The 27777-nt window shown below is 39.1% G+C and overlaps 3 protein-coding genes and 1 long non-coding RNA gene across 4 annotated transcripts; 2 read left to right on the plus strand and 2 right to left on the minus strand.

The window, feature by feature from the left end:
* Positions 1-1749: 1749 nt before the first annotated feature.
* LOC112562736 (sodium-dependent phosphate transport protein 2A-like) lies at positions 1750-18249 on the plus strand. The gene is made up of 10 exons (XM_025236190.1): positions 1750-1987; positions 9301-9357; positions 10436-10544; positions 11996-12124; positions 12343-12486; positions 12756-12947; positions 13393-13511; positions 13724-14069; positions 14902-15123; positions 15287-18249. The coding sequence occupies exons 2-10, from the start codon at positions 9310-9312 to the stop codon at positions 16159-16161; spliced, it is 2184 nt and encodes a 727-aa protein (XP_025091975.1). The 5' UTR covers positions 1750-1987; positions 9301-9309; the 3' UTR covers positions 16162-18249.
* Positions 2021-9313, minus strand: LOC112562740. The gene is made up of 3 exons (XR_003098918.1): positions 8300-9313; positions 5649-5710; positions 2021-3293 (listed from the first exon to the last, which is right to left on the minus strand). It is a non-coding gene; the product is annotated as an uncharacterized LOC112562740 (long non-coding RNA).
* A 303-nt stretch (positions 18250-18552) lies between the features above and the next one.
* LOC112562738 (leucine-rich repeat-containing protein 57-like) lies at positions 18553-25406 on the minus strand. Its single transcript, XM_025236193.1, has 5 exons — positions 25201-25406; positions 24249-24384; positions 23427-23695; positions 22585-22770; positions 18553-22352 (listed from the first exon to the last, which is right to left on the minus strand). The coding sequence occupies exons 1-5, from the start codon at positions 25282-25284 to the stop codon at positions 22311-22313; spliced, it is 717 nt and encodes a 238-aa protein (XP_025091978.1). The 5' UTR covers positions 25285-25406; the 3' UTR covers positions 18553-22310.
* LOC112562739 (cancer-related nucleoside-triphosphatase homolog) lies at positions 25407-27613 on the plus strand. The gene is made up of 5 exons (XM_025236194.1): positions 25407-25665; positions 25925-26087; positions 26557-26665; positions 26891-27091; positions 27537-27613. Exons 1-5 carry the CDS (start codon positions 25614-25616, stop codon positions 27606-27608), a joined length of 597 nt encoding a protein of 198 aa, XP_025091979.1. The 5' UTR covers positions 25407-25613; the 3' UTR covers positions 27609-27613.
* The last annotated feature ends 164 nt before the right edge of the window (positions 27614-27777 follow it).

Genomic DNA, 27777 nt, shown 5'->3' on the forward strand with positions numbered 1-27777 from the left:
TAGCTTACCACAGTACGAATTTCGGTGTTTCAGACATCGAATCAAGATTGGAAATAACGTGAGGGTTGGTAGGCTAGAATAGGATTGCGTGAAAGAAAGAAATAAGAGTCGAACAAAGGACGGCATGGAAGCTGTGAAAAGGAGAAATAAAAGGAAAGGGCCGCATAAAGTCGATTTTCTTCCTCTTCCGGACAGACACTATGTGGTGTATAATACAAGCAGCGGTGATAACATGAGGGCGTGCTTAGCATAGACTATAATACATTATCTAAACACTGAGCGCCGTGCGTGTCTTCACTTCGTCACACACACTGAGTGTCGCCTACCTGACTTGACGGGGCTACCCTGTCTTTCTTTTTTCTTTCTTTTTTTTTTCCCCTTTCCTTTCCTTTTTTTTTTTTTTTGTCTCGCCTGATGTCTTGTTTTGTCACTGGACTTCGTCTTGATGTTAGGGTCGTGCCTGCCACTAGATGTCTGGATGTGATGCTCCTTTGATCTGATCGCTGGCTTTTTTTTTTTTGACCGGGAGACATATGTCGACGCGGATCCACAGCCTTTCATTTGACTTCCCTTGATTTGTAGTTGCATGCGTGTGAGTTAGATAAAGTGAGGGAGATATTATATAGATTCTTCCTCCTACCGTATTAATCCTCCCAAATATATAGGGTGTACTTTTAGGAGTCACACAACTATGGTATCTTAATTCTCCTTTTAATTTCTTCTATGTAGTTCTTTTCTGTGAAGCTCGTTAAATTCGCTTGTGAAGGAAATGTGTTGTATAATGTGGTCTTCAGTGTTGCCGACTAGTCTCTCAGATGGTAGCGCAGTAAGTTGTCTGTGACCTTACAAACACTACAAAACTGAGTACATATATATTCCAGACATATTATAACTCAATACCATCGCAATCTTTCCGGTTAAGAAGAACACGTGGTCATTCTCTAAACTACTTTTTCTTCTCTTTGAGTAACCCTTTAAAGGAATTCTAAAGGCTTGTGATAAGGCTAGCTGTGGCGGCGGTCAAACGTTTCAAAAATATATTTAGTTACAATTACAGAGCACGAGAGCAAAACAGGAGAAATAAATGATTCGTTTCTCACTTAATTACTACTTATTAGCACTATTTCGGTTGCTGATGTTTATAAAGATTGAAAAAATCCGGTGAAATCGACCCTTGTGTCCTTCCGCCGAGTAACCACGATAGCTTCCAGAGATAGTCAAGCAGAGGAGTCTTCTTGTGATGTCAGAGTCTTCTTGTGACGTCAGTCTCTGACAGGAAGTGTCTGTATCTGTATCATTGCGAAGATTTGACGTCGTCTGTTTACTCTATGACGCACTCTGTCTTTCGGAAACTGATGAAAATAAAATTTTGAATCTTTTCCATCTTTTAGTGGCAATCGGGTGCAGCACATGCTGGAGGCATGGTTCTCACTATGGAAACCACACGTCATAGGGTCACGTGACGGAGAACGCGACTTCGTGGAAGCAAGAAAAGAGTCCCGTGTCATTTCTCTTATTAAACACAACATTCTACTAAAAACTTTCAACGTTTTCCACATGAACACACATATAAATAGACAAGATTCAAATTTATCCTACTCTTTACGCGATTCTAAGCACTTTAATTTTGCCGTTAGTCTAGAATACCTTTTTTGCTGCGGACAACACTCAGAATACTGTGTGCTGGGTGTTAATTCGAGACTCAAGGGACACTGCGTGAAGCGAAGGGGTTAGGTTGTGTGTGTGAGAGAGAGAGGGGGGAGGGGAGGTTAAAGGTCACGTAAACACCTTGTCCGGGCATTTGATTGGCGTTACCCAGGCGCTGCTCTTCTGGAAGCGTATGATAAATGCGTGGAAATGAAGTTTTCGCTCAGATTGTTCGTGCAACAGTTCTTCTGTCTTCCAATTCAAAGGGGTAACGTGGAAAGCATGTGATAAAAGCATCTGTCGCAAAGAAAGAAGACCCTAATTACATAGGAGCAGTACGGTAAGTTAATTTCATCTGTCTCTCTTACCCCCCCCCCCATTTTTGGTATGCACTGTAACCTCGTTCTAGCTGATAAGATTATTTAATAGCACTATGATATTTATGTTTAGTCGTTTGAACATCCTGATAATAACATCTCTCTATAGCTGTGTATCACTTTTGCTGAACTCGAGCTATTCATGTTGTAAGCGTTTATTGAGCAGAATTCACAAATATTTGGCAGTTTATGGTGCTGCTGTTATAAAGTGTCACAATCTGTTTTTGTTACGACGACAGAACAGACTTTAGCTGTTAAGACTCGTACAGCTTTCCACTAAAGCACGGCTGTAGAGCATGGCTGTCCTCTACACAATTTAATGAGGAAGAGGAGGAGGATGTCAGGGAAGTCTCTTTCGAACGCTTTCCTATGTTCTATATTAGAGAACTATCCGTTGTTTCTTGTCAAGCAGTAGGCTTTTTCTTTACAGATTCTCCAGCACTTCTGCGAAAATAAATGCTTATTTTTTAAAGTTTCTTTATCACGGGCGCATATTTGATTTTAAGACATCACTAGTCTACTGACAGCATTTGGAGACGACCATGTTGCATAATCGTCCCTTACCCCTGTTTACACTATTGATAAGACAATGGGGCTGTAATTATGAAGCGAGAGTAAATCGTTTCCTCAGGACAAAATAGGAACTCAAGGAAAAGCATCTATTTCCGAAGTTATAAAGCTATCTTCAGACCCCGCGGACACCATTTTATACTTCTTGAAGGGAATCTTTAGCAACGCCTGATAACCGAGGCTCAAGGAGTAAAACATCATCTGAGCAGTCTAGACATCGCTGTATGAATTCGTAATCAAGACGCTTGTCCTCGAGTTTCCCATGTTACCCCTCGGCAACGACTTGTCCTCGCTTGACAGCTACAGCCCCTGCACATCACATGTTATAGTTTGGCTGTAAAAATGCCCTGCTCTTGCGAGTTCTTTTTATGCAATTCAGTGCTCCGAGTTCTCGGCCATGGGAGACACATCTCCTTCACACAAATCACCTCCGTGTTGTACGTCCCTCCTGTCATTTACTGACTTTACGTCACCGTCACGGGGGCAATCAATCAAACGCTGGAGCTGCCAAACTCGTTTTTCTTTCTGTTCTCTCCTCTCCCAACCTATACCGTACACCATTCTCAGCAAGGCTGGACTGTCTCAAACATTCAGTTTAATTTGCGAGGTAGCCATAGTTTTGCACAGCATTTCTGCTTTAATTGAAATATTACAGCTTGAGATCCGTAACATGCAGCCACGCTGTCCAACTGAAGAATCCTAGACAAACACAGAAAGACAGCATCAAGTAAAGTTTTTAATTTTGTTTTCTTTTTCATTGCTGACCTCAACCTTCTAAGATTTCTTATTATTTGCTCATCGGGGGAGGTAGGGAACAAAGAGAGGGATAAATGGGAGAGGGGGTGAATGGAGAGAGGACCCGACACACTAGCTTGTGGACATTTATAAATGAGCACATCTGCTGACGCAGTGTTTTAGTGTGCGCACACCTCTGTAGGGGTTTACAGCACGTTTGCTCGACTTCAAAATCTTTCAACGGGCAAAATACGCACCTGTTTCGCAGCTGACTGACATAGAGCAGTGATTAATGCTCACCTTTTATTCTCTCGACACCAGTTTCCAAAAAAGAGTTTGGTCTATTCAGCAATGTCTTTCACTGACATTTGCGCCAATGTGACGAATACAATCAGTGATTCAAATAAAATTCGAATCTTCAAGAAACGTATGTCTGCCAAGAATCAAGTAAATCGTGTGAAATACATAAAATACGTGTCACACAATGACAGCTGACAGTATTTGCATGTGTGATTGTTTAGCCTTCAGTATCTACCTCCGGTGCTGGTGGGCGGGCAGGTAAAGTCTTTGAACGTAATCCGTGTCCTTTGGCTGGCCTTAACAGCAGCTACCTGTAAATAATGGGGGACTGAGCGGAGCAACAGCAAAACGAAAGGAGACCTGTATCTAATTTTTCAGACAGGAGTGATCCATGTCCTCGGTACACCTGACACTGCTCCATTCTTCGCCCCTTGTTAGGGGTCGGTGCGAGGCTGTCCTTGAGATTTAAGAAAGGTGACGTGCGAGAAAATACATCAAGAAGCCACGAGTGATCCACCCCGATCACTGATGCTTTACTCTCATCTTATCCTCCACCACTCAGCCTGTCAAATACTAGTGTTCAAGACTGTGGGCTTAGTACAACCAGTTGCTTGTGAGACAGTCAAGTGAGTCAACATATTGTGTTTGTAATTTAAAAAATCTCAATACGAACACGAATATGTCAAACTATTACAGTTATCCAACATTTTTGTTCAAATCGTTATAAAAGACACTTCTTTGCCCTTAGTGATGATTTCCTAGGCGTCCCGGTGGCACAACGGTTAGCGCCTGTCACCAATCCTTGTGACTAATACCTTTCAATCAGTAATTCTTGGGCCAATTCCTCAGACTAAAATTTAAATGGCTCTAACAACTGACAGGGAGGACTTCACTAGTCACCCTTAAATGCGAAACACTAGTTTTCTAGCCAGACTAATAAATTACAGAGAAACCATCAAGATCCGGTTCATGTTCGGTATACCAGAAAATTTCACACTTAATTCACCTCGTTTATACGACACAGAGACAAAATGTAAGATACTTTTCAACTGACGTTTGTTGCTTTGCTGCTTAGGAAAGGAACAAAAAGGAAAAGAAACAGGGGAACAAAATTAGCAGTGAAGAAAAAGTTGAAGAGAAAAATTGCCTGCACAGTTAACAAAAGGTTTTTGAAATCGCTTTGCAAAACATATTTTTCATATGTCAGTCAAGCCATGACATCAAACGCTGCATAAATCAACACTGGTAATGCTTTTTGTTACAGTTGTTGAAAAAATATACTGGCGAACTTTTGAGGTGGACCAGATCGGTTTGTAAGGCTATTCACTGTATAAATGGTTTTAAAGAATTCAGAAACCATCGCATTTACTGTTTTCGTGGGGATAGTTCTGTTTTCATGCGGTTTTGAAGCGCTTGCTTCGACACAAATTTAGAGATGTAATCACTATGGTGGACCCCGACATGTCAATACCTCTCATACTGTTTGCACCTTTCACATGTTTACAAGGCAATGATGTACAGCAGTTTTCCTCGAGCACCCATAGAGATAACAACAACAACAGGAACAGGTTATTTCTGACCTTACGTAGCATGATTAGCAATGTCTGTATTTAGTAAATAGGAAATACCTGATGCTGTCACGTGCAGGAGTGATTCACGCGATCTGTCTCGACACACGTAGCTCGGACACATAAACTCTGACATAGGTGACAACAGATGTCTCTCTCTCATACACAGGCGCGCGCACACCTCCCCCCTCCATATACACGTACACCCATACACTCTCATATAATAAGCGCACACTTTCTCGCGTACACATACACACATTCACCCACATATATACACACACACACACATATGTCTACGCGCATACTCGCACGTACACGCACACCACACATACTACTTACCACAATGGCACTAATTTTTATAAATGAGATGCAAATAAACACAAACAACATAAACATAATGAAGGCCATCGAAACAGTTCTTTCTCTCCGCATGACTGGCTCCGGAGCTTACCCCTAAACACGCAAGACGCTCGATGGATGAAGGGTCAAGGCTCTGTGTACGTCTTCGAGCACCTGCCACAAAAGAAGCAAGAACTGGAGCACACTTTCTTTGTCACATTATCTCTTCCGACAAGTTTTAAAGAGTGCAACCAGTTTATATATAAGACCAGTATTGTCATGAATTTTTGCTCTTGACGACAAAGTACATCATATCCCAAAAACTTTGTAAAAGTTCTGCACCATATCATGATAGCGACAATCTGTGGACTTGATTGCTGTCTTGAAATAAGGTCATTTTAAAGATTATAATTGCACGAAGACAGCTAAGATTTTTTATGCTATGGAAGTCATTAGAGTCACCCACGTTGACCTTACGCTTTTACCACGCTCCCGCACCTTCCTTACCTTTACCCCCACCATACCACTACCCGGGTGGATAGATAAAGAATATTTCACGTCAAGACAAAAGTAATGGCAAGAAGTGCGAAATAAAATTTAAAAAAAAAGAAACTGCTAGCTCCGTATGTCAGTTTCACCTCCCTTTCGTTGTGTCGTCCGTTCTCCAGTACTTATTCACTCATTATCTATTGTTATGTCAGTCGTCATTCTGTCGCTTCGTGCTAGCCATTACTTTAATTCCCCTGTTACAATTCTTTCCGAATATACGGATATTATGGGATATATTTTCTAGGGTCATGGCTGGATCATGTGACCAGAGGTGTGGGGCAGACGTGTACCGTAGCCGAGCCTCACGTGACGGTAGTGTTATGTGTGGCGTGCAGCAACACGGAGTGTACAACTGCTGTTGTTTTGAACCACCTGATAAAGATTCGGGGTCATGCATAATGCCAAATCTGTTTACCAACGTCTACAATGTCTATAAATAGTTTTTTAAAAAGAAAAGAAAATATGCTTTAAAATGGTATTGACAAAACAGGAACCAAAACCGTATACGACTGACTTATGGTGTATGGGCAATAATTAAGTGACAGGATTTACAGTTTACTGCTGTCATTTTCAGCAAGACATTTCTTTGAAACAGTGCTACTTACAACAGTAGGAAAGTATGGCATAGATAATGCAGCTTACCAGAAGAAAGTGTTTCTGTTTTTCATGTTGGCGAGGGACATGTATTTTAATCTTGGGCTGACGTGTTTCAGATATATCTCCCTTCTAGGCTCTTCGTTTTATCCCAGTCTCACCAAAAAGACGCTAAATTGTTAATTCCTTTTCACTTTCTGTCTTCTGATTTTTTTCTCTTCCGTGCCGATGAAGTAGTTCGAATTTTGCTGCTGTATAATGCGTTTCTCCCACAAAAATAGTTTATTATTAATAATAATAATCGCTAAAAATATGGACAGTCTTACATGTTTTGCATGTTTTCATTTTAACTTAAAAGAATGATAGCTTAGATTCTTTGCTGCCCTGTTTACAATATCAATATTTTTTTCTTCCACCCGTCTGTAATCCCCATAGAGGTGTAGAGGCATTACATGATAATACTGTAATAGCTCCTTTCTCCAGCAACAACAGGACTCAAAGCACTTTACAGTAATAAGAGTGCACCTGTATAGAATTCTTCCCTGTTGAAAGGCAAGTCCAGTGCACTTCACAGAATGATCAATTAACAGTCCAATGAAGAAACAAAGCACGAAGATGATTCGGTGATGTGACACAATAACACACAAAGATAAAGAGAAGACAACAAATGTAAACGTAGCTCACTATCAGCGTGCAGTTGTCCATTTCGCTATGCCAAACATCTTCCGATGCCCCTGTTGTAAAAAAAGTCTTGTGAATGTCAAAACCTAGATAAACACTGTATTAAGGCCAAATTTACGATGTTTTCTTTGTCTGTTTACACTCAGTCTTAGTGGTTGCTGGACGTCCTGAGAAGATCGCAGATGGCTTTCTCACTTGAATCGTATTCATTCCTTCACTAAATTTAATATCTTTGAAGGCCTAATTAATTTTTTTGTTTCCATTGTCTGAAAGGATCTTTATTTTTGACATGGTTAGATTTGATAAAATAATAACCAAATTATTCAAGACTATTTTAAGCATTAAAAGTCCTAAACTTATGTCTCTCAAAGTCCTGATAATGACCATTCTCATGTTACCTGACTGCTTCAAAACTCATGCAGTACTTTCAAAAAATTGAATATAGTGGAGTGTTTTGACCACCTAGTAAACAATTATTGGCAACAAACTGTAATAGTTGCCATACCATTCTACTAATTATGTCGCACAGCTACACTATAGTTAAGTTACGAGGTTGAATGTTTTTTTCTTCCGCCATATTTGAGGTTCCCGGATGTTTGTGACTCTACCTCTGCAGGGTGTACACGCAGGCACCTTTGTATTGCTCATGTCTTCCATTCGGAAATCCCTGCACTGCGCAAGCACAACTATTCCTTTTACCTAAGCGTGCACCCCATATCTATATCCTCCCCCTAAACAATGCGCTTATGCAAAAACAAGATTTACGGTCAACAACTAAACATCCGCTTCACGTTGGCTATGTAGGGTGACATATTGCCACGATGTGTTCTCGGAAGCCGCTTGATTAAGACATCCTGTTGTGGCCAGAGTTTTAGACAGAGTATTCGGAGTGAAGTCGGATCCTATCTGCTGAGTCCGGTTTGGCTCCTGCCAACTCACCCGTTCCGACTGATAGGTCAGGTAATAGTGGCGACTCAATGGTCCAATGGGGGGCACTGACCATCCCTTGACCGTGACGGATCGGTCATCATCATCAAAGGATCCGTCTCCGCTGGTTTTTTGCATCCCTCTCTCTGTCTGCCAGCACAGTCAATGATCCTCGTGTCATAGAAGCTGCGGTTTCCCCACTCACTTCGTGTCCAGCTGAGTGACAGGTACTCCTCAGACCTGCCACGTGTTTGTCGTGTTTATCATCTGTCGTCCTCGGTGACCGCCGGAATCGAGGCCGCACTAGCTTTTCTCTTTCCCCTCTCCACTACCTGCATGGCCGCAGCACAAACACTTTCTCTGCACACTGCCCTCCGCCGCTGCACCTTACAAAAAAGTGCAGTGCACACGACTTTTCTTGCCCCAGCCAGGGTGTCACGCTTGTGGGAAAGCCAATCTTACCTTTTAAACACCAAGGACGCATTTTTCGCTGCTGATCTCGTGCACACCTACATGCTGGCTTTTGAGCTTTCGGAGGCACATATTATGTTAAGCTTCTCTCGGCGTGGCCTGCAGATAGATACATGAGTACACGAACTCTCCCTCCCAGCTTTGTCTCATCCTGGATCCTGCAGGTGCGACACAGGAAAATCTTCTGACGTCACGCTGTGGGGACAGCCCTCCATCACGAGCCTGTCATCAGTGGCCGCTGTTTCAACTCGTGTTTATAGTGAACAGTTCATTGACACTGACTGGTCAGACTTCACGAGGTTCGGATAAATCCCATCAGAACCCATACCTATGTGTTTTCAGGGCTGAGCAAGGCTACCGCCGTTACAGTTTTGTGTGTTGCTCGAGTGTAATAATTTTTTTTAAATTGACAAAACAGGATATTTGATTGATTTGCGGAATGAGAAAAAAGGCCTAGCTGACCCAGCAGGGATTTTCACGACAAACAAACCGCTCTCTCATACTGTGTCCTGCACTAACAAGTCAGTGTTGTCTCTCACCAGAAAGCAAACATGGAAAATCCGGCCTACGGTGGAGATGGAGATGAAAGCAACGTTCCTGTAAGTACCTCTCACTCTTTCACATTTAACATAAGAAGAAGAAAGATCACACTGTTTGCCAATCACTCACTCTTGCAGCACCACTTCAAGGAGTGCGCATGCCAGTACTCAAGCACGCATAAACAAAAACAAAACACATCCACTTTATATATGAACACATTATGCATATAAGAATAAGAAAATACATATATTAAAAGATAATTTACGAAAATGTTTAATTCTTGAGATGTGTAATTTTTCCTCTCTTTTTCAAAGAACTACCAATAAAAGTTTTAACTAAATATCGTATATATTCCCTAAGACCAGCCCGCCTGCGCAAATAACAAGAGGTATCGTCTTCTCGTTTCTAGGCACTCATGCTGTTAAAACATGTAGACACGAATGAACAAAAGGACAAGCGTGGGTTTTTTTTCTGAAATGCAAAATGAAGCCAGTAACGAAGGCAGACAGTCGTGACAGAAGCTCTTTGTTTCCTTTCTCTCCTGTGGACTCCACATCTCTCCGCGAGTTTTTATGCTCATGCACTTTATGTTTTTCCCTACAGTACATACATCAACGTCATCTTCCCTTCAACATTTTAAATGAGAATGAGCACGGTTAGAATTTATATCCGAGCCTCGAAAGGAGTGCAGAAAGGATTGGAAAATATATAAATTAACTGTATTATTACGTGATTTAGAAGCCTCACAAAATTGACCAGAATTTTCGGAAGTCTTAATTTGCAGACACTATTCTCAATATACATAAGCAACACATACCACAGAAACCTCCACTTTATTTCGGAGCCTCAGTTTAGTGGTAGAGGTGATAGACAACTGCTAAGCTGAGAGGAAAATAATTAAAATAATGAAATGGGCAAGTGTAATAATTGCTTTCAATGTTCCACCCTCAAACGACAGAGAGTCACGACTGTCTGTTTGTTCACTTGTTTATGTGCATGATTGCTGGCCTGCTTCTTTTCGTCCCTCCTTGCTTATCTCACTCCCCCAGCCCCTTAGTTCCTGCTCTTTGCAAGCGGAATGTCAAGGATCTGGTGTGCTGTCCGTGACTAACTTTGTGAAGGTTCTGTCGTCTACAGGTGGTGACGATAGAGAACGGGATACCTTGTTCGATGCCAGAGGGAGAGAAAGAGGAAGATGACCCATGGAAGGTGACCAGTCTAAAGATGGATTACGTCCCTTGGAAATGTAAGCATCAACACTTATGATCCCGTCAATCGTACTGACTGTAGCCTTGACCCGGGCTTTCGTCAACATAGTTTTGGTGACATAGTAAATATCACTTCACCTGTCTGGTTACGTTGGAGAGTGGGGGAGGTAACTTTCAAAAACTGTTGACATTCGGTACACTCTTATTTTTCTTCTGGAGCACTGGGAGGTCAATGTGCACCTGCACGTATATACCCCGCAATCCAGGACCTTGAACACAGTCACACTCCAAACATAAACAACTCGTTTCCCATATCTAAACTGGTCAAAGCTGGTATTTGTATTTGACTCTCTTTTTTTGCCTGAACAACATAAATATACTTTCGCGACCACGTAATCGGGTGCAAAGGGGATGGAGGTGGATGCCAACATTCAGCAAATTAAAAGCAAACAGGAAGAAGGCACAGATACCTACTTAGGAACAGCAACTAGTCATCTAAAAGCTAATGACCTTTGCATCCTTTAATCCTGTCTGAACCCCTTTGATTCTTCCAGGAACTGTGATATCTACGATATACATTGTGTTACATTTTGCAAAACATTCATATATTATATATAACATATTAATTTGTCATATATTGTTAGGGACACTGACAGGTGGTGTCTCTCACACATAGAGTTACTCGCGCGTTCTTATCACAAACCAAAAATTCGCTGTAGACTGTCTAAACACACAATATATACATTTATAGATAATTTCTGGTCCCATGACACATATTAAAACACACACACATATTCACAACTAATAGTCCTAGGGGTCACGGCCGCCTAACTAGCACAAAGCAAAAAATATATCAACACGTAAACACCTGAGATACGGTAAATGCATTAGATATTAATACAAAGATTTAAAAGAAAAAAAAAAACCTTTCATACAGCCACTTAAAAATCCGTTGAGGTCTTCACAGCCGTCTTGGGTACGTTGTATAGAAAAATTAAAAACAGCATAAGTAATCTGGTATCCAATGGAATCCACACCGCAATTGAATAAAAGTCAGACGAAAACCCCAGAGTGGCTTCTGAGAAGTTGGGGGGAGGTAAACTCAGCACACGGCAGTTACATTAAAGTCAGGCGAAAACCACACAGTCGCTTCATGCACCAGTTAAAAGTTAGCAAAAAAAAAACCAAAAAACAAAAAAACTGTATTGTCAACCCAGACAAGGAAGATTGATTAAAAATATAGCACACAGCAGGTAAGTTTCACAGACGCTTCTCATTTACTTTCACTTCTCCTGTCCTCTCTTCCCCTTGTCTTATCTCCATCTTTCTTACCCGCTCTAACGCCGATTTACTTTTTCGTCATAAAAATTTACGACATTATCATAAAGGAAGAAAACTACGACCGATTTACGTTAGCTACTTTCATTTTCATGTCACGTTACACACGTCCATGACATATATAACATATTAATTCAAAATATTTCTGCAGCCCTAACAGCATGGGAGAAGCTCAAACGGACGATCGGCTACTTCATCAAAATTGCCCTCGTTCTCGGATTTCTCTACCTCTTTATCTGCTCTCTAGATTTCCTGAGCTCCGCATTCAGGCTTCTAGGAGGTAAGTGAAATTACAACATGAAATCTTTGCACCGATTTTTGTCTTGATCAGAACAGTTGAACATACGGGGGAGTAACTTGAGCTTCTCATGGCGTCTGAGCAGTCTCTCATTGTTCTGGCCAGTCTGTGTTCCCCTTGTCCACTATATGTCAGTAGAAAGCCATAGAATACAATTATGATACCAAGAATTTCTGGCAGAGGAGATGGTTCTGTTGTAGGGAAGAAGGCAGGCGAGGTCTTCCAGCAGTCGGACATTCTGACCAATCCTGTGGCCGGACTGATGATGGGCGTTCTGGTAACGGTGCTGGTGCAGAGTTCCTCGACGTCCACCTCCATCGTCATTAGCATGGTCGCTGCTAACAGTAAGAGCTGTTGTGTTCTCTTTGCAGACAGCAATTGGAGTTTTTTCGTTAAACTGCATAAACACCACTTTTAATTTTTATCACTGCTAATATCAAGCAACCTTCACGAATAAATGTTGTAGACCTGTGACAATCATTGGCAGTGGCGTAGGAGCATCCACCCCCTCCAGAAAAATACTAAGGGGGCAAGAATATCTTTTTGCTCTCCCTGGCCCAATGTTTGATTTGTTTAATATCCGCACGTCCTCTCTTTCTCTTCTCGCGTGCAGTCCTCACCATCAAGACAGCCATACCTATCGTGATGGGCGCCAACATCGGCACCTCCATCACAAACACCATCGTCAGTCTCGGGCAGATCACGAACGAGGGCGACTTCCGCCGTGCTTTCGCCGGGGCTACTATCCACGACATGTTTAACTGGCTGACTGTACTCGTGCTTTTGCCCATCGAAATCATCACAGGTACATCGGTAACGTGGGCAGTTGAAGGATATGTATTATCTTCTTCATGCAGAACTTTCTTTTCTTCTTTTCTGCGTTTTATTACTTAGAAGTTTTAAGTTTTTGTCCTTCTACTTTTCTTTTACACACGCGCACAGAGAGGCAGAGACAGAAGAAAAGAAACTGAGACACATAAACTGTCAATGCTTATTCTGTCATGTTCATTAATTATGGTCCTTCTCACCACTACTGAGGGGTAAACTTTGCATAAACAAAAGTAATTAATAACAAGGACTGGGGATCACTTTAATGACGCCCAAATTTCCTACACTTTAAGGGCTCTGACTACATAATGAACTATTTATTTTGTGTTATTTAATCAAAATATAATCGATGTAACAATTATCACAATACCACGTTTTTGTAAGCGAAGACCAAAAGCATAAATCAGCTTACTGTGTTTCAGGGTATCTTTACAGGCTAAGTGAGGCCATCGTAGACTCCATGAATCTGAAAGAGACTCTGGATGTTGATAAGGACCTGCTCAAGGTGATTACTAAGCCATTCACAGAGCTCATCATCCAGGTAACACGACTTTTTTTCAATAATTTAAGATTAATTTCAGATTATCTTTTGTTCTCCATTTACGCTGTAAGAAATTTTAGTACACTGATTTTGAATTATCTGTGAGAATTCAAATGTTGCAGTGTATAAAATCTTTAGCATACTTTAAAAAAATTATACAGTTTTCACATTATACAGCAATGGCAACTTTAACTAATTTGGCTGGATTTAAGGTCAGCAGCAGCGGCATCACCAACATTGCTACCGGTGCCAAGGCTGCGGATCAGACCCTCATGAAACTGTGTTGCGATAAGATCAAGCCTGCTGCCTGCTGCTCCACAACACTGAAGGATCTACAAAGCTTCGGGAGCTATGACACGAAGACCAACTTCACGAAACTCCAAAAGGCCAACGTGTGCAAGTCCGTGAGCACGTGCGTGATGAAGCAGTACACGGACGAGACTTTGCCTGCGGCGTGCTTCAGCAAACCCTGGATGTACAAGGCTCACAAGACGCCTGTCACCCTCATGAGACCGAACTGTAAAATGATGTCCATGACTAGCAGCGCCAATCAGATAGGTAAGACTGGAAGGACGCGGCAGACTAAATAACCGGATGTGGTTGAGTAACCGTGATAGCCGTGTGTGGTGACGTGTAAAACGTTCTTTTAGTTTTGCTGTTCATCCAAAACTAATTTCAGTCTTCATTCTGTGCCAACAACTTTATTTTTGCAGGCCGTTGCACGGATCACGCTTCGCTAAGCCACATCAAAGGCTGTAAATAGAACGGTCTTCGGCTACATTTTTTGTACTGAGATGCTCGAGAATCATTTAACGACCGACCTTCTAACCCCATTAACCCTCCAAAAATCCCCCTTCTGAAAAATCCCAAATTATGCAAATGCTTCAATATTTCATGAAAGGAAACAATACAATTCAGATAGTTCTTACCACACTGTTTGCGTTCTTTACTGGACATCCATGAAAAAATGGGCAGCCAAGAGCTGTCTCCAACATGCCACTCAGCAGACTAAATTTTGTACGTTTTCTCTTCACACAAAAAAATCATGAAACAATGAAATGCTTAAATTATCAGTTGACGGAGAAATACTCATGGCAAATATAAATTGAGCGAGGGATTGTTCCATTATTTTGCAGACCATTCTCACACTGCACAATGTATTCCAGAGCAGCTCGACCGTTCCGATCACATATGAGCAACACTTCTGTGCTCGGAGTAATTAGTCGCAAAAGTGGATGGGTGGATAAACGGGTTCCATAAATCCTCGACTATGAACAAATCGTGATTCTAGTTACATTATACACGCATCGCATCAACATTACAAAGCACAGACTTGTCAAAAAATTTCTTTGCATCCCTATCAGCCATTACGAATCCTTTCATTTTCCAGAGTGTTGTGAGACGAAGGTTTTAGCTTCGGCGTTTTACCAAGAAAGAAGAAACGCAACTGATGGAGAACGAGCTTCGCTGTGCAGCAGCATTCAAACCTGTTTCACCAACTCCTCCTGCACCAGCTCTTGGACAACGGTGACAGAGAACAGAACCGTTACAGGACAGGAGTTCTCCTGCAAAACATGGAGCACCGAAGTGGAGAGATCTTGCAACACGCAATGTGAGTTCGATTCCTTGTTTTTTCCTAGAGAATGTCTCAAATGTTTCACTTTCTGTGGTGACACAGTCCTCGTCTAAATCACAGATGAAGCGTTGAACACTAATTGTTTTAGGTTAGTGAGTTTTTTTAACCTACTGCTATCCTAGTTTTATTCTGTTTCAAGGCGAATTCCTGTTCCGGCCACTTCACGACACTTTGAGTGACGAGGCTGTCGGGGGCATTCTTCTGGTGCTCTCCTTATTCTTGTTGTGCCTGTGCCTGGTCCTCATCGTCAAGCTGCTACACACCCTGCTTCAAGGTCCTATGGCCATGGCCATCAAGAAGTTCGTCAACGCCGACTTCCCCGGCTACTGCGGGTACTTCACGGGTTACCTGGCCTTACTGCTGGGCGCCGGCTTCACCATCCTCGTACAAAGCAGCTCCATCTTCACCTCCACACTTACCCCACTGGTCGGCATTGGCGTCATTGAGTTAGAGCGCATGTACCCGCTGACCCTGGGCTCCAACATCGGCACCACCATGACGGGTATCCTGGCCGCTCTTGCACAGGATGTGGACTCCATCCCCAGGTCGCTGAAAGTGGCCTTTTGTCATCTTTTCTTCAACATCTCCGGCATCCTCATCTTTTATCCATTTTCATTCTTCCGACCGCCAATACCATTGGCAAAGTTTCTTGGCAACACGACGGCCAGATACCGTTGGTTCTCCATTGTGTACCTGTTGTTTATGTTTTTCATCTTCCCGGCGGCCATTTTTGCCCTGTCCATTCCGGGTTGGTACGTGCTGGCTGCAGTGCTCATTCCCATCGCTGCCCTCATCATCTTCGTTTGCATCATCAAGTTCATCCAAAGTAAGCGGCCTAGTTGTTTGCCGCCTGTTCTACAGAACTGGAAGGCCTTACCTAAGCCTCTGAGATCGTTAGAACCCTATGACCGGGCCATGAAAAAGCTTTGCTTTTGTGATCGTTTCCAGGAGAAAGAGGAACAGCAAGGCATACCTTTAAAAAACAGTGAGGCCAACAACTCAACTCGATTATAAAATGTCAATGACTTTTAAAAATAACTCATATTCAAACGACGATTTCGATCAAATTTGAAGATTGCTGGTTTCCTTTTTCATGATTGACAGCTGAAGAAAATTTACATCGAGATATATATATTTCGACTAGTGTAAATGGGGATTAAAACTGATTGTGATACGGTTGCAATGTGACAGCTTAACATTTTTCATCTTACACTTGTTTTCTGGTATTTTTTTACCTAATTGTGGACTTTTCCAAAGCGAATGTTTTGAGTAGAATGCGTATTTTCCTTAACCTGTCAGTCTTCAACACACGTGCAGGAGTTTGTACAGCGTGTGCATAACAAAGGCATTAACATCGACATTATTTTATTTCCAGCAATCGTAACGCAGTGATTAAAGCCATAAAACTTCAACAAAATTGCACCAACAGTAATTATAGCCAACTTCTGAAAAGTTGCATGCAATTATTTCGGCATCAATCAAACTTGCTAAACGTTTACTAAAAAATCGGGTCAAAGAAGAATCTCTTGAAAACAATATAAGACAATTCTGCATAGATATATCCTTACCACTTTCAAGACCTTTACTTGTAAGTTAGCTTGATTATTTTTTCTCTCCGTGAACCAATCCATGCCATGGTTGAGTATTTTCATCTAACGCAAGGATGTCCATCTAAAGCCTGCAAAGTATTGGTTACTCTAAACTGCCTGTGTATTAGGTGTCCAGTCCAGACACCTTATTTCAATTGAGTTTTCTCTACTTAATACTTATGTTTTAAAGAGTTATTATTTTGCACATATTTTTACGATATTATTCATGTTTTTCTCAAGCGCAGACATTAACAGCTAGTTTTAATAGTGGTAGTGTCAATAGTAAGACATTAAACTATGCATGCCCATACTGTGTATAAATATGTGAGTGAGAGACATTGTGTGTGTGTGTGCATGCGTGCACCTTTGTTTTCTGCCATTTATCACCATAACGTTTGTTCAGGGTGAAATGCTGTTATGTTACATTCACTTTAATACCCATTATAGTGACAACAGATATGGTTTTAAATCCTGCTTTTGAATAGTGAACATGTTTTAAAACATCAGAAACTTTCAAATTATTCTTACAATCACTAAATATTTATGTCTGTTTATACACATAGAATATATTTTATGTCACAGTGATCAACATAGATATTTGTGAGTAAAATGTGAAATCTTAGTAAATAAACAGTTTAAACTATTAGCATTAAAGTATGTGTCCGTGTGGAAGCAGTAAATTATCTCCTCTTATTTGACCTAGAAAATTAAATTTTGTTACAAAATTATTTTCCTACTTGAGGGCTCCGGAAAATGCTTTAATATTGCCTTGTCACTGGAAGTGAGCAGCTGGTGAAAATTTCAGACCTCTAGGACGATGAGAAGTGGCAGGATCACCCATGTCGGACCGATCAAGGGGTAGAGATCAGACTAAGAGTGGGCCACCGGTACTCCAGGCTACGAGGAGTTGGGCAACGGACTAACAATTCATTTCTGACACACAGCTACTGAAACTAGAGACAATCCAACAAACGGTGACAGTGGACAGGCAGACCAGGTAACTGGAGTTATGATGGCTGGAGACCAAGGCCGTTTCCAACCTGACAGCTGACCTGCTTACCCAAAGAACGACCTTGTAATTGGAGGAACAATTTTTCCACATAAGATGATTCATTAAGTGACATGGAAGTCACCTGATGATAGGACTGAGAGTCAGACCACATTACCATTAAAGGCAAACGAAGGCACACACTTCAAGACGTTGGAATCAAAAGGGGGTTAGACATAGGTAGTGATTATAACTTGCTCATTGACAAACTTGCTCTAACGCTCAGAAAAGCTAAGGTGGACATAAACCTGGGCTCCACCACTATGCCTGAAGTAAAGGAAGCCACCCAAAAAGAAAAACTGCAAAGCCCCAAGGTATGATGGGCTTTTCTCTGAAATGTTAAAGCTGAAGGTAGAAGAAATACCAAAGCTGCACTGCAAGATACTCCAGAAAATATGGGATACTGAATAGACACCAGAAGAATGGAAGAAGGATATAATCTTCAAACTGCCAAAGAAGGGTGACTTAGGGGACTGCAACAACTGGTGAGGCATAACCCTGTTATCACAGACAAGCAAAATTATCAGTCAAATCATTTTGAAAGGGATCACCACTGCTCTTGACATCATCAGACAAGAATAAGCAGATCATGCAGTGATCAAATCTTTACTTTTAAGACAGATTATAGAACAAAGCACAAAAAAGGAATAGCACTCTCAAGGCCATGTTCATAGACTGAGAAAACATTTGACAGCATACACTGTGAGTCACTATGGAAAATCATGCATCACTATGAAATGCCACAGAAAATAGTAAATGAAATAAAAGCAATATATACAGATTTTTACTGCCAGGTGGTTTGCAACAACAAGCACTTAAGAGATAATTTCAATATTACTACTGGTGTCAAACAAAGATGAATTCTCTCACTGTTTTTATTTACACTGGCCATGGACTGGCTTATGAAACAAACAAAAGAAAAATCTGTTGGACACTTACGTTGGCACTGGAAACTGGATTAAACTGATGACTGAAAGCGAATGCTGGAAGATATCAGAAAAAAATCAGGCAGACCTTCCAAACCAAATGTCTGAAAAAACTTTTCAAGATATTCTGGACAAACATAAATACTAATGAATTACTTTTATTTCCCTGTACAACTGTAAGCAGAATTGACTAACATCTGTTAAAATGTCCCTGAAATCTGTCACCCACTCCCCATTGTTTTTTCCAAGTATGGTGTGGCATTGCTTTTCAAATTTCTGCTCTGTAAAGTACAGAAATATCTGCTGACCTTCTCCCCCTCCTGCAGCAAGCACATGAAAACTATGGGTGCACAAAATCAACCTGCATGATTAATACAAAAACCAGATACATTAATAATCACTTTAAAAAGAAAAGAGATTTAATAATCAGCATCTATGTAAGTTCATCAATGTACTGATTCAGAAACATCTTTATACAATAAGTCTTGATCCTTTGCATGGATTAATGAACCACTTAAATTGCCTTAATGTATGAGATGGAAGGGGGCATGCCGAGCCAGCAACTAAGGCTACATCAAGGCAAGGCAGATACCACATGCAGAGAAAGGACAGCGTGCCCGAGACGAGAGCTGAACCCAACAGCCAACCCTCCATGTATTGGTGACTGCCACTTTAATATATGAGAGAACAACCTTAATGATCACATATGACGATGTGCCTAAGAACAATTTTGTCTAACAAGAAACAAACCTAATGAATGAAGGAAAAGAAAAATGAAAAAAACTGATGTTGTTTGAAGCAGTTTATATTTACAAAAGATGAAAACAAAAATAAGCCCTAAAAGATAACACACACACACACATCAGCAAGCAAAAGAAACTCTTCAATATCTGCTCAGAGGCCAAGGTACACATCCACCGAATACAAAAGATCAGTGCCTACCATGCTGTCCACACTTGACAGACCCAGTGTGCCAGGCTTAATCACATTCTTAACTAGGGTTTAGACAGAAGACTTGACAAGACAGGCAGGTTCTTCCTGATGACAGAGTATCATGCAGGAAAGCTAACATTTTCAACACCTAGACTCTGAGGCATAACATGACTATTCATTCTGGATTACATATAGGCACTAAAAGTCAAGACAAACATGAGCATTACAAATATGATGACTAGAAAAACGCAGCTTTTATCACAAGCATTTAAAATCTTAAAGGCTCAATATGAAAATGAATCCAATAAAAATTACCAATGTTAACATCATTCCCTCCCAATCCCCAAGCTCTTTTTTGTAAACACTAGCACACATAAACATTTATACCCTCACATACACACTTCTATCTGTTCTGTATTAGTAATGTAATCATTGTCATTCTGACTGGCTACAACTTAAAATGCTTCTTGTACTTACTCTGTCTTCAGGGAAGTTACTTGTGTGTCATGTCAGATTCATTAAAGCAGTTTGAAATGATGAACTAATGGTAACCTTTATCGATATGTAAATACTTCTGAAGTTGTTTAAGGGTGTTTGCTGCTAAGACCACCATACTTTTCAATTCTCCAAATTTGTTTCTATTTACAAAAGCTTACAAATTTTGGGGAAAAAATATTATAGAAAACAGTTTTTAAATCTATGAAAAAAAGTCTAATGTTTACTTAGCTTTTAGAGCAGGGGTGGGCAATTGATTTTCCCAAGGGGCCGCATGAGAAATTGGGATGGTTTTAGAGGGCCGGACCAATATAGTTAACTCAGTTTTACCCAATACTGTATATATAGTATATATACTGGTGGGCGGGCCAGAGGGCGGGCCGGGCCGGTCAGAGACAGGAGGCGGGCCGGTTCCGGCCCGCGCGGGCCTTTGCCCAGGTCTGTTTTAGAAGGTGCCTGGATCCTTTTTATCTAGTGTGTAAAGGTTTAGTTTTCCCTCTATGATGTTCTTTCTCCCACATTCTCAGTTTCTTTTTGCCATCACCATGCTATATATTAATGCATCCATAAGATGACATGCTAGATATAAATTATAAATAAGCCTAAAACATTAACTGTAAACAAACTGTTGCCAGCTTGCCAGCATGAGGAGGGGTGGGGGGATTAGTGTTTTACGCTGTGCCAGCAACTGAGGCTATATTACGGCAAGGCAGCCAGCCCTGTAAATAGATGCCATGTGCAGAGAAAGAATAGCGTGTCCGAGATGAGAAATGAATTCAGGGCAGCCAACATTCACTGTATTGGTGACAGGCGCTAACCGTTGCGCCACTGGACCGCTCTGCCAGCATGAGGAATCATGGTAAAAGATGATATATCAAGTCCAGGACTATATTACAAAATCCATCTGGCTAAACACAACAGCTTGTAAGAAATAATAATAAATGTGTATTTGTATAGCACTTAACAACATTTGGGTTATGCTATAAGTGCTAATTACTTACATGAACTATATGAATGGTAGAACTTGTACAATAAATGAACACTGTGAAAGCTACATATGATATAGAACAATAGCCAGACAGAAACTTGTGGCCTAAAACTCCAGATGTTTCTTGAACAAATATATTGTAAGGTCACAATATTGTCTGCAGATTGCAGAAATGTAATAATTCATTAAAAAAAATAAAGATTCACAATTCATTCCACTCAAAGGTTAAAAAATTGGGTTAATATAAAAAAAAACTGTATTGAAACATGCAAAAAGTATTTTCAAAAATTGTTTAATACTGACGTATATGTTGGGACAATTATAAATCTTGATGGAGAGAGACCCTTGTGAACTTAATATCTTTCCTCTACCTTCATGAATAAATGGTATATGCCGTTCTATCCATATTTTCAAAAATAATGCTTAGAGTGCATTACATGCCCACAAAAATAAGCAATAAGTAAACGTCACAATATGCAAATTGACCAAGAGGTTAATCTACATGGGTCTAATGTATGATATAGGACAATGGCCAAAGTCCAGCACTAGAGGAAAAGAACTGTGCTCAAGATGAAAAACTGTAAGATACTAAGTAACTGCCACACATTTTCCCTAACACCTGCTATATACCCTACAGTTTTCTGTCAGTGACATCGCACTTGTTGCATAATCTTGGACTTAAGTCATTGTTCACCCTTCACACATTAGGCCCCTAATGTTTCATATTTTGCTGAAATACCACCATACTAAAATATCACATCTCTTTCCAAGCATGCAAAATCAAAAAAAAAAAAAAAAAAAAACACAAAACCCAAACAAAATATTAATTTTGATCTATTACTTTTTACCATCAGTAATAAAGAAGGAAAAAACTATATAAATTCTTATATGCACATATATGTCCTTGTTTACATTAGAATTGCAGCAAAATGATTTGTACACAGACAAAGCATAAAACCAAAATTTCCAAACAATTTAAAAATAGAGATGATTCTTAAAGTGTTATACGTGATGTGCATACAATCTGAAAATGGTGGTGTTCTCTTTTAAGGCTTTTTTTTTTTAAACACAACCTGAAAATGGTGATGATTTCTAAAGTTTCCTTTCAAGTTGCACAGCCTGGAGAATTCTTTGGAATGTTGAATGGTAACAGGATTTTCCCCACTAAGGATTAAAATGCACGATCAGTTGAATTTCTTTTTGGTTGCCGTAAACCGTTCCATATACTGTAAAATAAAAGATAAATCTTTATTCTCCTTCAACATACAATAACTGCCATATCTTCCTCATCAAGCATAATACACACATTCTAATTAAAAACTCAAAAATCAGTCTCAGAGGAACGCTTATCTCTTTTTGAATTTTTAAATGAATGTAATTCACAATCCAGTGGAAAAACTGTTCTTCTGTTGCACTACATCTTTCATAAAAGTTATTTTCTTATGAAAAATTACTCACAGCTTCATAACCTTCCACATTATGGAATGTTTTCATGTCAAAAACATTGCCTTCAACAGCAAAGAGAGAGATCTGTGAATCTCTCATGATGCGAGGTGTAAATGCAGTCACATCTAAGCAGTTTTCTTCCAGGCGTAGAACTTTAAGACGTGGGCAATCAGCTAAACTTTCTGGCAGCCGTGATACCTGCATTTATTTTCAATTCACAACATTGTCTAAATGTTTTACTGTGCTTTAAATTGAAATTTTCATTCATGTTATTATAACAAAAAAATAAAGCTACTGCCTCTTTGCTTCTCTTTTTTTATCCTCTCTCTTTTTCTCTCTCTCACACACACAGAGGCATAATGTTAAACATGCATGCTTGATAAAAATATAATCTGTAAAAACTAGAGCATATATGGTAATAAAACACATTGTGAGAATATAGATATGTCAGTATGAACATACCATAAATAGAATAAAACTAAGTTGGCAAAGGACTCGTTTCAAATACACATCACACTTCTGTAAATAAATGCAACCAGAAATCTAAAATACACCCACAGTTCACATATTCCAAACATTTGAAAAGTAATGTCCTCACCGTTTTTCTGAAAATGTAAGGCATTGTTTTAAAATAAAATGAATGTTACTGCTAATGAACTCTTACAAACCCTATTTTCACATTAGTCATTTCACACTTTGGACTACTTAAATGTTTTTAGAAAATGGCAAAAATGGTTACTAATGGCTGTAATAATGCACAAATCCTATGAACCATATTCATTTATTAAACTATTTATTAAGTTCAACGATGTGTTATTTAAAATGATTTAAAACATATTTTAAACAAAGGTAACCTGGTTCTGGTTGAGATTGAGCTCTACAGCTTGAAGTCCTCCAATGTTTCCAGGCAGTTCCATTATTGCATTACTTGAGAGATCTACTACATCAAGGTTTCGTAGGTTGCACAGCTCTAGAGGGAAGGCATGAAGCCTATTTCCACTGAGATTCAAGGTCTTAAGGTTTGTGATGTTGGCTATTGATCGAGGTACTGATGTTAGAAGGTTATGGTCTGCATTCAACACCTCTAATTTCTTCAAGTTTCCAATATCTACTGGCAAGGATGCTGCAAAATATGCACAGATAAAAAAACTTTTCCAAAAATATGTATAGTCAAGTCAAATTAGATCCTCAAGAAACACTTTTACTTTTGTTGAGTTAAACAGAAACTTTTTGAAAAAATTTGCAATATCTCCCCCCAAAAAAATTTGTCTACTGTCAACAGAAATTCAAATACAAACAATGACTGATACAAGCAAATCATTATTTAAAAGTGGTAACATTATAAATATAACAAGATATAATTAATTTTGGAAGATTCTAGAATCAAATTCATTTTTTTTTTTTATTTAACCATGGCTTTAAAGTACAACTTTTTTCCTTCAATTATGATTCTAAATTGTCTTCTAACTTGTTCAGATAAATGAAATATGATCGGGAAATAACACTCAGAAATGTGATTTCGTGAATCAGGAGTTCACAAAGTGACTATATCCCTCTCTCTTTTTTTTTTTTACAGCATTTATAGTCTTTTTTTCTACTTAAAAAATTTCTTGTGCAAAATAAATTTGCTATCTAAAAACTGAAAATTACTACCATGAAAAACCAAATCCTCTTACTGATTTTGTTGTGAGAAACCGACAGGTTCTTCAGGCTGGTAAACTGGACAATCCAAGGCGGAAGTTCTGGAATTTTGTTGAAAGAAAGGTCCAGTGTGCGAAGAGAATTTTTCAGTCTCTGAAGATCTTCAGGTACCTGAAAAAATCAGCAGCTATCATTTAGCATATAAGTACTACTTACAAAATTAACAAGATCTAAGCCTCTTGTTCCAATAAGTATTTTGACTATGTACATACATCTTGCTGATGACATTACCCTTTTTTTTTGGCCCCTTCTTCATACAATTGGTATCTTAAATGATAGCATTTTTTCTTTGTAACTCTTCTAAAACATTTATCAGGTACATTTTAAAAGTTTTAAAATATTACTTTAAAAATTTAGAGTTCATTCCACTGTCTGTGAAAAATGAAAAGATGTGTAACATAACAGTCTTATGTCATGATAAAGGTGGATCAAGGCATAAGCTTGAGAATGTCAAGTTGTAAAGCATCACATTGTTATAAACTTAGTATCACCAGTGAATAATTTACATTTACTTGAAAGCTTCTCTCCTAAATCTATCACAGTAAATTGGAGATTCCCGCTTAACACAATTGTTTATGTGACTTTTCTACCAGTTAAAATACGTGATTCCATATCAATAAACTCTTCCTAGTTCTAAATATTGATGGTCTCTTTAACACTCTTTTATCATAAAGAATGCCATTCTATAAATTTCTACAAATTTAAGTATACTATATCTACGTAATGACTTTTATATACCGTTGAAGTCTTCTAATAATAGTGAGAAAGAAGAACTTTTTTCCTGAAACCATGTTGAAAATCAAATAATAGCAACACCATTTGACCAAAATAATGTTCATCACGCGTCTTGATATTAATCACTAAATTTCACAGATGCAGCATATCAACAACGGAACAAATATTATTTATTTTATATATCGGACAAACCTCCTTCAAATTAAGTTTGCACAGCTGACATGCCCCTGTTTTTTGTGCTGTCTCAAGGTGCTGTCTGGTGTTTGAATTGCCCATTCTCAGGCTAATTTCAATATTTTACATCATTCTGCTGATTTCCCTTCTAACGACAGTGTTTTGATCGTCTGCCGGAAGAGGTGTTAAGAGTAGGCTCCCTTACTAGGCTGTGTGAACATCACAGGCGTGTAGAGAAATAATAGAGAATAGTAGAATGTGACTCTTCAAAGTTTTAATGAGCCCCTATATCTGTGTTTTTATTACAACCCGATATTTAAACTATATAATATTTGTGATTTATAAGTAGAGAAACAGCAACAAAAATAATCAACCTGCTGTGCCTGCTTGAAAGAGCTTCAACAAAAACAAGAAGCAGACGATCAGATGAGATGGCGTCAAAGAGCAAGCCACCGCGGCTGATTTTGTTGACCGGACCACCAGGTAATCGACTGAAGTATTTTATATTTGATATGATGCAGCATTGAAAACAAAAACAAAAAAAAAGAACGTAGAATAAAAAATTTTAAACTGTGTAATTAATGTTCTAACATCATAATTATAATTGTTATTATCCAAACATATATTTTTATATCTGAATATCGCTTGGATCATTACGCATTGCCCATTTGCTTTATAATTAATTTTTAACAAAATGCAAAGTTATAGCTTTATAAATGCACAAGTTTTTTTAATTATGCAGGAGTTGGCAAAACCACATTAGTGCAAAAAGTATGCGCTGCCCTCAAAGAAAATCACATCTTAACTCAGGGTTTCTACACTGAAGAAGTTAGGAGTGGTGGCAGAAGGACTGGGTTTGATGTTGTCACACTGTCTGGAAATAGGGGACCTTTGGCAAGAGTAAGGTAGGACTAGAAATTAACAAATAAATGAATGCCTCTTTACAAATGCTTTGATTAGAGTCATTTTAGAACACTGCAAAACAGAAACAGTATTTTGCAATGAGCTCAGAAAAAATAAATATGCAGTCGAGTATTCTTTAACAACATTTTTAAAAAATGCATACTATGCAATTTTGTTGGTGTGCAAACATCAGTGAGTGTACATGCATACCATCCATTGTTGACTGAAACATTATGCAGCATGTAACTGTTTTCTTCAAACATACTTTGAAGAAAACAGTTATGTGCTGCATTACAGATAACAGTTATATAACGTCAATAACCATCTTCTCTTTAGAAGAATAAAGTGTATCTTTTTTTTTTAATTTACTTGTAATTCATGATCCAGATCTTTTCTTGATGTGTGTAAATAGGAAAAGGCCCCATTAGTTTTTAACTTTTAACATAATTATTGCTGTCATCTTTTTGTAAGTGGTGGAGGGCAGCCTCAAGAAACTCAGAGGCATGAACCCAGAGTAGGGCAGTACAGTGTCAAGCTGCAGGCATTCGAACAGACTGCTCTTCCTGTGTTAAAATTCCCAGTATGTTTCCTTTTATTATTTTAGTGCATACAGCTAGCTCTTGCTTCTTTTGATCAGTTTTAGATCCCATTTTCAATTATAGTTATTGTGGCTAATGTTTTTTTTTGTTGGGTAAATTTTTCATTATAATGCCTAGTGACTTAATTACCTTGTCTTGCATTTTGTTAGAATATATTCAAAGCTGTGAACCACTTTTTTTAATCCTTATTTTTTTTATCTCATCAGAATTTAGCAGGTGAAAAACCAGTAATGGTCATTGATGAGATTGGTAAAATGGAGATGTTTAGTGGTACTTTTACACAAACAGTTCGGACATTAATTGCTAGAGAGGATGCAACTGTTCTAGCCACCATTCCAATTGCAAAAGGCCAACCATTACCACTTGTGGAAGAACTTCGCACTAAGAAGGATGCTTATGTTTTCACAGTAAGATTTATCTTAAAATTACTTTTTGTTCTGCTTCTGTGATTGTACTGTTTTTATTATATGACTGTAGCGCTTCCAAAAACAGGAGACTTTCAAAATAAAAGATAGAACTAATTACATTCATTTATCCCTTTTCTGTACTTGTCATTATCACCAGGGCTTCTGCTAAGGCTAAATTCTTTGGGGTCCCCTTAAAAATCTGAAGAAGGGGTCCCTGTTCTTCGCCCAAATTTGAAGGGGACCCCATTGACGAAAATTGAAGGGGTCCTCCGAACTTTTAATGCCTACTGTACTCAATTTTTTGCGTAAGCAGAAGCCCTGATCACTATTACTAGGGAACTGATGTTTGAAAACACTTGTCTGATGAAAGCATATTTTGGTCATAGTACCTTATTTCATTTTTGTTTCTTCTAAGAATTTATAAATGCTCTATATTTATTTGCAGATTTCAAAGGAAAATCGCAATTCCATTTTATCAGAGATTGCTGCAGCTGTCCAGTTATCAATAAAAACTTAACAGACTTTGAATTTGTTGTTGCTAAGAAATCCATAAATAGAAATAATCTATTTAAACCCATGGGTGAAGAGCCTTAATGGTCTCATATCAATAAATAAATCCATGCCACTAAGTTAAATTAACTTTATTTCTCACCAAGGCATTTTCAACAGCAGCACTAGCAGAATCT

Source organism: Pomacea canaliculata, linkage group LG4 (genome assembly GCF_003073045.1).
Source record: "Pomacea canaliculata isolate SZHN2017 linkage group LG4, ASM307304v1, whole genome shotgun sequence".
NCBI classification, from domain to species: domain Eukaryota; kingdom Metazoa; phylum Mollusca; class Gastropoda; order Architaenioglossa; family Ampullariidae; genus Pomacea; species Pomacea canaliculata.

Excerpts from the sequence above, each read along its gene's own strand:
- LOC112562736 (XM_025236190.1), top strand. The coding sequence starts at position 9,310 with ATGGAAAATCCGGCCTACGGTGGAGATGGAGATGAAAGCAACGTTCCT. Across the intron at positions 12,487-12,755 it reads TAGCATGGTCGCTGCTAACA|TCCTCACCATCAAGACAGCC; the intron begins GTAAGAGCTGTT and ends TCTCGCGTGCAG. Across the intron at positions 13,512-13,723 it reads TCACAGAGCTCATCATCCAG|GTCAGCAGCAGCGGCATCAC; the intron begins GTAACACGACTT and ends GCTGGATTTAAG.
- LOC112562738 (XM_025236193.1), bottom strand. The coding sequence starts at position 25,284 with ATGGGCAATTCAAACACCAGACAGCACCTTGAGACAGCACAAAAAACA. Across the intron at positions 22,771-23,426 it reads TCAATCTCAACCAGAACCAG|GTATCACGGCTGCCAGAAAG; the intron begins GTTACCTTTGTT and ends AAATAAATGCAG. Across the intron at positions 22,353-22,584 it reads ATGTGGAAGGTTATGAAGCT|TATATGGAACGGTTTACGGC; the intron begins GTGAGTAATTTT and ends TTTATTTTACAG.
- LOC112562739 (XM_025236194.1), top strand. The coding sequence starts at position 25,614 with ATGGCGTCAAAGAGCAAGCCACCGCGGCTGATTTTGTTGACCGGACCA. Across the intron at positions 26,666-26,890 it reads TTCCTGTGTTAAAATTCCCA|AATTTAGCAGGTGAAAAACC; the intron begins GTATGTTTCCTT and ends TTATCTCATCAG. Across the intron at positions 27,092-27,536 it reads AGGATGCTTATGTTTTCACA|ATTTCAAAGGAAAATCGCAA; the intron begins GTAAGATTTATC and ends ATTTATTTGCAG.